The 11,449-nt window shown below is 42.6% G+C and overlaps 1 protein-coding gene across 1 annotated transcript; it reads left to right on the top strand.

Moving 5' to 3' along the window:
• Window positions 1–3,407: 3,407 nt before the first annotated feature.
• Window positions 3,408–3,860, top strand: LOC307098495 (ribonuclease 4-like; the record flags this gene model as incomplete). Its single annotated transcript, XM_079769340.1, has 1 exon — window positions 3,408–3,860. The coding sequence occupies exon 1, from the start codon at window positions 3,420–3,422 to the stop codon at window positions 3,858–3,860; it is 441 nt and encodes a 146-aa protein (XP_079625466.1). The 5' UTR covers window positions 3,408–3,419.
• Between the last annotated feature and the right edge of the window lie 7,589 nt (window positions 3,861–11,449).

The raw sequence follows: 11,449 nt of genomic DNA, 5'->3' as shown, positions 1-11,449 counted from the left end.
AAAAGGTGGCTGTGACTATAGGAGATAGCATTTTAAAGAATGAAGTTATGTTTGAAACTGGTATGCAGGTCCCTCATCAGCCATTTCAGTCACCCAGACAGTGTGACCTGCCATCATGAAGCAGCATCTTTGAAAACAAAGGACAGTAGTACCCATACATATCAAACCAGGACTTCAGCTACAATCAGCCCTTCGACTGCATATGTAGAAATGGGCCTGTATGACCCTCAAATAACTGTCCTTTCTGTTTTGGGTTTCTCACTTCCTCTTGAGTCATAAATTAATTTTATTTGCTCTAGTACAGCGACTTTCAATGGGTATGGCCCAAGTATTTTTAAAACATGTAATACCTGACTATTTAGTCAGGGGCACTGACCTCCTTTCCCTTAGATTGTCAAATTAAAAAAAAAAATGACAACCAACACAATAGCTGTCTTGTGTGAATGAATCAAAATTATACCTATTTATTTTGTCATATTAAAAAATATGTTTTTTGGTGTGCTTCAGAATTTAATAATTAGTTTATGTGTGCCATGAGATGAAAAAGGTTGAAAATCACTGCTCTAGTGAGTCAGCCCTGCCTCATTGCCAGGGTCAAGGAGATTCAGTTCATGAGTTCATGCCAATCCCAGGAGTGACCGTCATGTGGCAGCACCTAGCTAGCTGGTGTTGGTGAGCAATTCCCACTTCTACTGCTACCCTATTTCACCCCTAATTAAAATCTGTTTCTTGACAGAAGCAACTCTGAACATAAATGTCTTGATATCCTGAATATTTGGGGAGTGGAAACAGAGAGGCACTAGAAAATGTGGGAAAAGCACTGATTTTAGAGCCAGAGACGTCTGGGTTTTCTTTCCTTGGTCAACAGAAGCAATGTTCTGACACTATATAGCAATGCTTCCTTCGTTGCGGCTCTAAAGGTTTTTGTTTAGTTTTTGTGTTGCTGTTTTTAAACTCTATAAAACATATGTTTATTTTCCACTGTCAAAAGTGCCAACAAAATGAGTCTGCAACTAGAGACGACAGAAAATTAGCAACAGCTATTGACAAGACAGACACAGCATCAATGATACATGCATGATGATGGAATATATCACCAGGACCTAGTTTTTAGGTTGTGCATAGAAACAGCAAGAAAAAAAAAAGGAAAAAAAAAGACAGTCCAAGTTCTCTTTTGTGGAGATTGCACTGTTGAGATTTATTTTTAAAATTTCTTTTTTCAGTCAATTCCACAAGCCTGGGAAACATCTTCATCCCCTATACTCATTTCATTTCATTTCATTTGTTCATTAATTCCCTCATTTTGTTGATTAGTTCACTCAACCAATATATACTATTTTCCCAGCCCTTTGGCTGGATACTCTAATTTTTACTTTGTAGGTTTTTATATAGAACTAGAGGCCCAGGGCACAAAATTCGTGCACGGAGGGGGGTGTGTCCCTCAGCCCAGCCTGTACCCTCTCCAATCTGGGACCCAGTAGGATCGGGCCTAAATGGGCAGTCGGACATCCCTCTCACATTCTAGGACTGCTGGCTCCCAACTGCTCGCCTGCCTGCCTTCCTGATTGCCCCTAACCACTTCTGCCTGCCAGCCTGATCACCCCCAAACCACTCTGCTGCCAGCCTGATTGATGCCTAACTGCTCCCCTGCCAGCCTGTTTGCCTCCAACTTCCCTCCTCTGCCAGCCTGATCACCCCTAATTGCCCTCCCCTGCAGGGTTGATCGCCTCCAACTGCCCTCCCTTGCAGGCCTGGTCCCTCTCAACTGCCCTTTCTTGTAGGCCGGGTGCCTCCCAACTGCCCTCCCCTGCTGGCCATCTTGTGTTCACATGGGGGCAGGATCTTTGACCACATGGGGGCCGCCATATTGTGTGTTGGAGTGATGGTCAATCTGCATATTACTCTTTTATTAAATAGGATAGAGGCCTGGTGCAGGAGTGGGGGCCAGCTGGTTTGCCCTGAAGGGTGTCCCAGATCAGGATGGGGGTTCCCTTGGGGCATGGGGTGACCTGAGCAAGGGGCCTGTGGTGGTTTTCAGGCCAGCCACGCCCCCTGGAGGCCCAAACGGAGGCCCTGGTATCTGGAATTCATTTACCTTCTAATATTGAAACTTTGTAGCCTGGAGTGGAGCCAAGCCTCCTGCTCGCTCCGTGGCTGGCAGCCATTTCTTTTGAGGTTAATTCAGCTTCTATAATTGAAACTTTGTAGCCTTAAGCGGAGGCCTGAGCCGGCCAGGGTGTGCAGAAAGCTTTGCTTCCTCCGTTGCCAGGGGCAACCCTGGCCTGCTATCTCCAGCTCCGTGGCTGCCGCCATTTCTGTTTGAATTTGTTTACCTTCTATAATTGAAACTTTGTAGCTTGAGTGGAGGTTTAGGCCTGCAAGGGCAGGCGGAAAGCTTGGCTTCCTCCGTTGCCTGGGAAACCTTGCTCTCTGTGGCTGTAGCCATCTTGGTTGGGTTTTTTTGCATATCTGCTCCTGATTGGCTGGTGGGTGTGGCTGGTGGGTGTGGCTTGTGGGTATAGTGGAGTTAGGGTCAATTTGCATATTACTCTTTTATTAGGTAGGATTAACAAGATTTCCATAAAGACTTGATTTTAATACCATCAAAAAAATAGCCCCAAGAGTGAAAAGATCAAGTAATTAAGAAATACAAATGTCCAGTTTTTAAAATAGCCATGGGGATGTAAAATAAGCATAGGGAATATAGTCAATAGCATTGTAATAACTATGTATGGTGTCAAAGTGGAGTGACCACTTTGTAAGATACATAAATGTCTAAGCACTCTGTGGTAAACCAGAAACTAATATAATATTATATGTCAACTGTAATTGAAAAAAATATTTAATTTAAAAAAATAGACACATGAGAGGAAAGGCTAACCCTAAATGTTACTCTATCCTTTTTTCCACACCTTCTTCAATTCCCAGATGTCAGGAATTAAAACCAGTTCATAAACTCTCATTGGCATATCCTGTCTGTCCAAATTTTTGGCAATCAGAGTCTCCAGAGAACCAAACACTCTCCAAAGATCACATGACTAGAGAATTTCCTCAAGAGACAGACAACTCTAGCTTCATTTAGATCTGCCTTTTCTCCCTTTTCACACCCTGACCATACAGGACACATACACCTGGACATCCAGCCCATCAGTCTCTGCCCTGAGTCATTGTACTGGCTACTGCACCATCTCTCTATGAAAGAAAAGCTCTTACTTTCAGAGAAGATCCTGTTTGCAAACTTTATACTCTTGGGGAAGCAGTGATGAGAAAAGTTGTGAGCAGAGAAGTGGAGAGGAAAGAGTAGACTATAGAGTTGAGGAAATATCAACTTGCCATTCTCAACACCTCTCTCTGATGCCCATTTGTTACCTTCCTTTCTCCTACCCCTTGGTTTCTCTCCAGGCACCTCCAAGGTAGTGATGGCTCTCCAGAAGACCCTTTCATTGCTTCTGCTCTTGCTGCTGACTCTGCTTGGGCTGGGGCTGGTGCAGCCCTCCTATGGCCAGTCCATGTACCAACGATTCCTGCGGCAACATGTGGATCCTACGGTGACAGGTGGCGACATTAAATACTGTAACTTGATGATGCAAAGACGGAGGATGACTCAGTTTCATTGCAAGCAATTCAACACCTTCATCCACGAAGACATCTGGAACATTCGTAGCATCTGCAGCACCACCAATATCCGGTGCAAGAATGGCAAGATGAACTGCCATGAAGGTGTAGTGAGTGTTACAGATTGCAGAGATACAGGAAGTTCCCCAGCCCCCAACTGCAGATATGGGGCCAGGGCCAGCACTAGGCGTGTGGTCATTGCCTGTGAGGGTAACCCCCCGGTGCCTGTGCACTTTGACAGATAGATACTACCCTGAAGGGGTTATGGCCCCGTGGTTGACCTTTAACTTACTCCTTGAATAGCAATGAGTAATGCATTTGAGCTATCTCAGGCTCTGTCTTCTCTGCTTATGTATACTTCTTTTTCTCTATATAATCCATTCTCTTAAATGCATCAAAGAGCAATGGATGCATAAACCTATAATGGGACTGGGCTTTTCTATAATAAACTTTTCAGTAAACTTTTCTGCTTCCTTTTATAATACTGGACAGCTTAGCTCTCTCAAATCCTATCCTCTGGAATGTAGTCATTATATGTATGATATAACATTTCAAGTATTTTAAGGTGCTTCCAACTCAGTTATCTCATTTTAATACCACACACCCCTGTGATGCTCATGTTCCCACATACACTAGTGGGGCACAAAGTTAAAGGATTTGCTGAAAAACATAAAGTTAGTGGAAAGCTGAAGCAAAAAAATCCACTTCAACTGACTACTAATCCAGGACTTTTTCTACTTCATCACAAGGAGTGTTTTGAAAGTATCTGCTTTTTGGTATTCCCAGCAGTCAGCTGTTGGGGAAGCATTAAAAATTTGAAAATATGAACTAGCAAAATGAGAGCTCTGTCCGTGTAATTTAGCAACCTTGTTATGTTTGGGTCAGTGGTTCAGCATCAACTTATGAACCAGGAGATCAACAGTTTGTTTCCTGGTCAGGGCACATGCCTGGTGGCCGGCCAGTCCCCTTTATGGGGCATGCAGGAGGCAACCAATCAGTGATTCTTTCTCACCATTGATGTTTCTATCGCTCTTCCTCTCTGAAATCAATTAAAATATATTTTAAACAAAAAATCAAACTACAGCCGAAACCGGTTTGGCTCAGTGGATAGAGCGTCGGCCTGCGGACTCAAGGGTCCCAGGTTCGATTCCGGTCAAGGGCATGTACCTTGGTTGCAGGCACATCCCCAGTGGGGGGCGTGCAGGAGGCAGCTGATCGATGTTTCTCTCTCATCGATGTTTCTGACTCTCTATCCCTCTCTCTTCCTCTCTGTAAAAAATCAATAAAATATATTAAAAAAAATCAAACTACAGATATCTGCGAAGATGGTGCTATGGTTCTTGTGTGAGATTTTTTTTTCTTCTACCCTCTTAATTATTTTCTAGTTTATAAACATGCACCAACACCTTAATACCCTCATAAACTGGTCCATGACAAAAAGTCTATAGGATCAATGACCAGGACACAGAAACATTTGTGTCATTTACTAAAGACAATTCTCACACCCCTCCCTTTTCCCTTTGAATATTTTGAAACAAATTGGAGAACAGAAATGTATGGCGACACCAGCAGCTAAAGAAGGGAAGTATGAGTGTGTGAGCGCATGTGTATATGTGTGTTTGTTTGCCTGTGTGTGTGTGTGTGTGTGTGTGTGTGTGTGTGTGTGTGAAAGGACTAAACTGAAAATACTTAAATTATAGCAGATATACATTGTTTATATTTAAGGTATGCAAACTGATTCAGTATACATATGCATTGTGAAAGAATCACTACAATCACGCTAATTAATGCATCTGTTAACTCACATGGTTATCAAAAGTGACTCCATTTTGGACTGTTTTCATCTCCATTCTTTTCAACACTAGTGAACAGCATAGCTTACCCCAGACAGTTTCTACTGAATGCATATTGCTTTCATACCATTGTAAAGTCAAAAAATCATGAATAAAATTTTGACTCATTTTTGTTAAGCCATGACACCAAACAAAAATGTAATAAATAACCAAATTTCACTTTCAACCTCTTCCAGAGATGGAATTGTAAACTACTCAATTTGGAATTTCCTGATCAGCACTGCTGAGGTAATCTACCTGATAAGATTCCCCGCCTTCCCCTGAATGAAGGTGTCCTTGTTTAAAATAATCCAGTCTTTAACTACCTAGTCCCACCCTCTTTCTGCCTATAAAAACCTTCCATTTTGTACAGCTCACCAAAGCGCCTTTCTAGTGCTAGATGGCATGCTGCCCAATTCCTGAATTGCTTAATAAAGCCAATTAGATCTTCAAACTTACTTGGCTGAATTTTGTTCCTTAGCTCCTGCCCCCAGGGCCTTGCCATTCCTTTGTACCCAGAAGACTGTCTTTGATGTATGACCCCTTTGCTCCAGGCTCTTCTCAGAGTGACCCCCGGTGTTCTAGATGAGGAGATAAACAGGTGCACAGAGTGAGGCTGTCTCCTCTCCTCCCCTCTCCCCGCCACCACTGCCAATGAATTGGAACACTGCCCCTCTCACATCTATTCCTTTCTCACTGCCTCAGACTTCTTAGCTCTAAGAAAAGGGAAAGGACACTGACTCTGCTCGTTAGATTCACACACTAATCCCCACGGACCTGTGAACGTGAGTATGGGATCTGAAAAGGGCAAGTTAGAGTTAGAAGCGTTGGTACTGAGCATGGCTGGGGAAAAGGCCCAGGAACCCTGGAAGGGGCTTGCTTGACCTTCTAGGTGATAGAGTTGAGAATGCAGAGATCCAACTTGTGAGAAGCAAAGACCCGAATTTAACTCAGCATTAATCTTACTAATTAAACCTCCCTTCCTCCCCAATATTTTCAAACATAATACATTGAAGCAGCTTAAATCTTGCTCTTCTCATCCTCTTTAGGCCATTTGAGCTAGGGATAGGGTGCCACAAATGAGAACATGCCTATCCCTTATTCTGTGTCTGATAGAGCACTCGAGACCCCAAAAAGTGCTCTCATGCAAATCCCATTAGTCTCTCACAGGTCTGTAAAGGAGCTACTATTAGGCTCATTTGAGGACACCAATTCTGAGATATTGAGAATCAGGTAGAGTTTCTGTAGGGCTAGGTAACTCCTTGTGGTAACTGAGGACAGGAAGCTGGTTTAAATGCGAGACTTTTTCAAACATCTCTAGGCCCTGATTTTGACCAGAGTAGCTCCTGTAAGAGCAATTTCAATCTTGGTATTTGGTTGCTTAGAACACTATTTCAAAACTGCATTTCCTTTATGATGGTATTCTTAATGGCAAATCAAGATGATGATAATTAGGGAAATGGCCTCAGAGAAGGCAAGTGGGCAATCAGAAGTGCTACCATGTTTCAGGCAGGCATTGGGGAAGTGTTATGAGGAAGTCAAGATGAGATAAGCCCCACTTGCAGAGTCCGTTTTAATTGCAGCCTGGGATTTCAGGGAGCCAAAGCCTTCCTGCTTGGAAATGTTTCCCAAGTCTACTCATCTTCTACATTCCCTTAAAGGGTGACAACCTTTTCTACTTCACAGACATAAAACTTAAAGTCCCATTCTCTTTCAGACACATTCTCTTATGAGAACCCATCTGGACTGTAAAACAGCTAGCCAGAACGCTCCTTGTTTTGGGTGAAGAGGTGTTTGGAATTCTCAAAATAAAATTCATCTATTTTCTACAATTTTGTGCTTGTCTCACTCAGGTTCTAGCATATTTTCAGTTCTTGGAATTTTTATTATCTAATGAGATTTATCATCTTCTAGTTTGGAACCAAATGGTAAAATTGAGGCTAAATATCTACAAAGGAATTTTAAGGTGGAGCTCAGCTCAAGGCGTGTTGCAGTTATGTTTTCCTCTCTCCCATGTAGACCCTCAGGTGATCCTGGTGACTGAGATGTCCTCCTCTCTGAAGGTCCTAGGTGCTCTCTTGCTCCTGCTGTTCCCCTTTTGTGGGCTCCATGTACACAGCGAGAACCTTTCCTGGAGGGAATTCATGAAGCAGCACCACCTGAGCACAAGCTGGGAATTCAATGAGTACAGATGCAATGACCTCATGAGAGGAAAAGAAGCTCCAAAAGACAGGAACTATCACATCTTCATCTATACCTTCTGGCACAAAATCGAGCATGTATGCATCAGGAACTGGAGAGATCGCTACAGAAATGTATATATATGGGCCCAGTATCCCTTCAAAGTAATCAAGTGTTACCGGAGGAATAACAAAAAGGGCTACAAAGAGCACAGGAGTTACAGCTACATTGAATTCCATTGTGGCACAAATGGGTTTGTTGATAGCATAGAGGACATCCGGTTGTTAGAGGTCATCAGTAACCTCTAACCACACTCCTGGTTTTAGTAGAGTGATGAGTGTTTCCCAAGTGGTGAGCCCTGCCCACATCAATAGTCCTTGCTAATCACTACTTTGCATTTATGTACCTATGTTTTCCAACTACTTAGAGTTATGTATCACATGGTTTCTTGATATCATAACTTTACCTATTTGGTTCTCTGCCTGTAATACCCTTCTGTTGTCATTTACCTGCTCTCATTTACCTGTCATTTAGCAGGTAAATGACAACAGAAGGGTATTACAGGCAGAGAACCAAATAGGTAAAGTTATGATATATATACTATATATATATATATATATATATATATATATATATATATATATATTAAAGGCCCAATGCACAAAATTCTTGCAAGAGGCTCGGCCCTTGCAGCCACAGCTTCATCTGGAAGGTCGTCCAGTTGTTCGGTCTAATTAGTATATTACAGTTTTATTATTACAGATAATAATAATAGCATATATAATAATATATACTGTATATTATATATACTATATATGCATATATATATACATATATATGCTGAATCATATATATGTATGCTGAATCGCTGAATCATATATATATACATATACATATACATATACATATACATATACATATACATATATATATATATATATATATATATATATATACTGTATGTGATTCAGCTCACATGGCATCTCTTTTTCACTAACCCAGAAATTTTCCTGATATTGATTTCTTATACCTACCCAAGCTGAATGATCCTCCCTTCACAATAAATTATATCACTCCAATGTGCGTGACATTTATATATGTTATATGTGCAGAGTATGTGTGGTGATTGGTATAAGTATTAGATATTAGATATACTTGGATGAGATTTGTGCTATGTGTAGTTTAAGGTGTTATATGTGTGTAATATGCTTATGCGTATGATGAGAATGTAAATGTTTATGTACTAGTTGGGGAAAAGTTGTGACCCAGCCATTGGTTGTGTTGACATGCTGAATTTCACTCAGATTGGGAATGTGGGGGTGGGCAGAGCTGATTTAGTATAACATATACTATGGTCCTAGCTCATAGTGTGTTCTCTATCTACATTGGTCTTCTTTCTTTCCCATCTTTTGACTTGGTACCTTCTTTTTGACTTAGATAAAATCAACATCACAAGTGCCCATCAATCATCTCTTCTCCCGGGTTTCAGAAGATAGAGTCTTCTAATATACAAATACAGGCTGTCATCTGTATGAAACCTATAAATTCCCAAGATTATAAAGAACCTTCCCCATCAGCTAAGGAATGACGGGGATTCCTACTGGACTCATTTATTAAGAATATCACTAAGGCCCACCTGCTGTTGCTCAGTGGTTGATTGTGGACTCACAAACCATGAGTTCACTGTTCGATTCCTGCTCACATGCCAGGGTTTCAGGTTTGATTTCCACTAGAGGGCCTTCATGAGGCAGCCAACCAATGATTCTCTATCATCATTGATGTTTCTATTTCTCTCTTACTTTCCTTTCCTCTCTCTGCAAAATCAATAAAAACAAATTTTAAAAAATATCTTTAAGGAGGCAAATGCAATTTAGCTGGGATAAGGCAGTAGTTTCCTGAGGAATAATACACTCTGCAGAAGTTATTAGCACAATTGAGTTTATCCTCTCTAATAAAAGAGTAATATGCAAATTAACCATCACTCTGCTACATAAGCCACACCCACCAGCCAAGCCACGCCCACCAGCCAATCAGGGCAAGTATGCAAATTAACCCCAACCAAGATGGCTACCAGAAGGGAGGCTTGGGTTTCCCTGGCAACAGAGGAAGCCAAGCTTTCCACACACTCTGGCGGGCCCAGGCCTCCACTCAAGGATACAAAGTTTCAATTATAGAAGGTAAACAAATCCAAACAGAAATGGCGGCAGCCACGGATCGAGCAGGAGGCTTGGCTCCGCTCCAGGCTACAAAGTTTCAATTGTAGAAGGTAAATAAATTCCAGATACCAGGGCCTCTGCTTGGGTCGTCAGGGGAGTGGCTGGCCTCCAAATCACCACAGGCCCCTCCCCCAGGCCTCTCCACGCCCCTAGGGAACCCCACCCTGATCCAGGACACCCTTTAGGGCAAACCAGCTGGTCCCCACCTGTGCACCAGGCCTCTATCCTATCTAATAAAAGAGTAATATGCAGATTGACCATCACTCTAACACACAAGATCAAGATAGCTGCCCCTATGTGGTCAAAGATACTGCCCCCATGTGGACACAAGATGGCCACCACAAGATGGCCAGCAGGGGAGGGCAGTTGGGAGGGACCAGGCCTGCAAGGGAAGGCAATTGAGAGGGACCAGGCCTTCAAGGAAGGGCAGTTGGAGATGATCAACCCTGCAGAGGAGGGCAGTTAGGGGTGACCAGGCCAGCAGAGGAGGGAAGTTGGGGGCAAACAGGCTGGCAGGGGAGCAGTTAGCCATCAATCAGGCTGGCATGGGAGTGGTTAGGGGGTGATCAGGCTGGCAGGCAGAAGCGGTTAGGGGAAATCAAGAAGGCAGGCAAGCGAGCAGTTGGGAGCCAGCAGTCTTGGATTGTCAGAGGGATGTCTGGTGGGATCGAGCCTAAATGGGCAGTTGGACATCCCTCGAGGGGTCCCAGATTGGAGAGGGTGCAAGCTGGGCTGAGGGACACCCCCCCCCCCGCCCCCGTGCATGAATTTCGTGCACCGGGCCTCTAGTCTGATAATAATCATTTTCACTTGGCAGAGAAATAGGGTGGGATGGGCAACTCTTCTCAGTAATGAGGCTCCAGACTTAAATTTTGTTGTAAGGAAGTAGAAGTAAATTGAGGGATGAAATGTTGAGGACAGAGTAAGTATAGTCCACTAGAATTCTGTTTACTAAGTGAGGGAGAGAGATACAGAATAAGAGAAATATTGGCTTCATGTAATTTTACCTAAGGCAGGTATGGGGAGAAGAAATACCAAACATTAAAGCATAGTACCTTGTGTTCTTTAGCCTCCTGTATTATGAAATGATCCCAGCCTTGGAACAATTAGAGAAAAGGCCATGGTATTAACATTTTCAATTAGGTGACTACCTGGAACTCAGATCTCAATGAATAACCAGTAAATGTAGCTTGGTCATCACGTTTCAAGGGCCGCTCCTCATCTTTGCAGTTTTTCAGTGCACCTGGGGATGAGCAGACACCTGAGAGGTGATGACCTATACCAACCAAACTCACAAGAGACTAGTGACAACCCAGTAGTTCTTCCTCAATGATCAGTTCACATATGGAGAATACTGATTGTTTTTCTCACTTGATAAATGCTGTTTCAAAATGCACTGGCATGTTTTGGGGTGACATATTCTGGTCTCCTATAGGGAAGTTTCACAAATACCTCATTTAAAAAACTCTTTAAAAGATGCTTTTATGAAAGGGTGAAAAGATGTTGGTTCAAAACAGGAAGAAAATGTATTTAAGTGTATTTAGTATAAATAGCATGTGTGGTTGTTGTTTCTTGAACATTTTCATATCCACTTACCCCCATTTG

This window comes from Cnephaeus nilssonii (genome assembly GCF_951640355.1).
Source record: "Cnephaeus nilssonii genome assembly, chromosome: 4".
Classification (NCBI taxonomy): Eukaryota; Metazoa; Chordata; class Mammalia; order Chiroptera; family Vespertilionidae; genus Cnephaeus; species Cnephaeus nilssonii.
The sequence above is the reverse complement of the archived record's forward strand: the minus strand, read 5'-3'. Positions and strand labels throughout refer to the sequence as shown.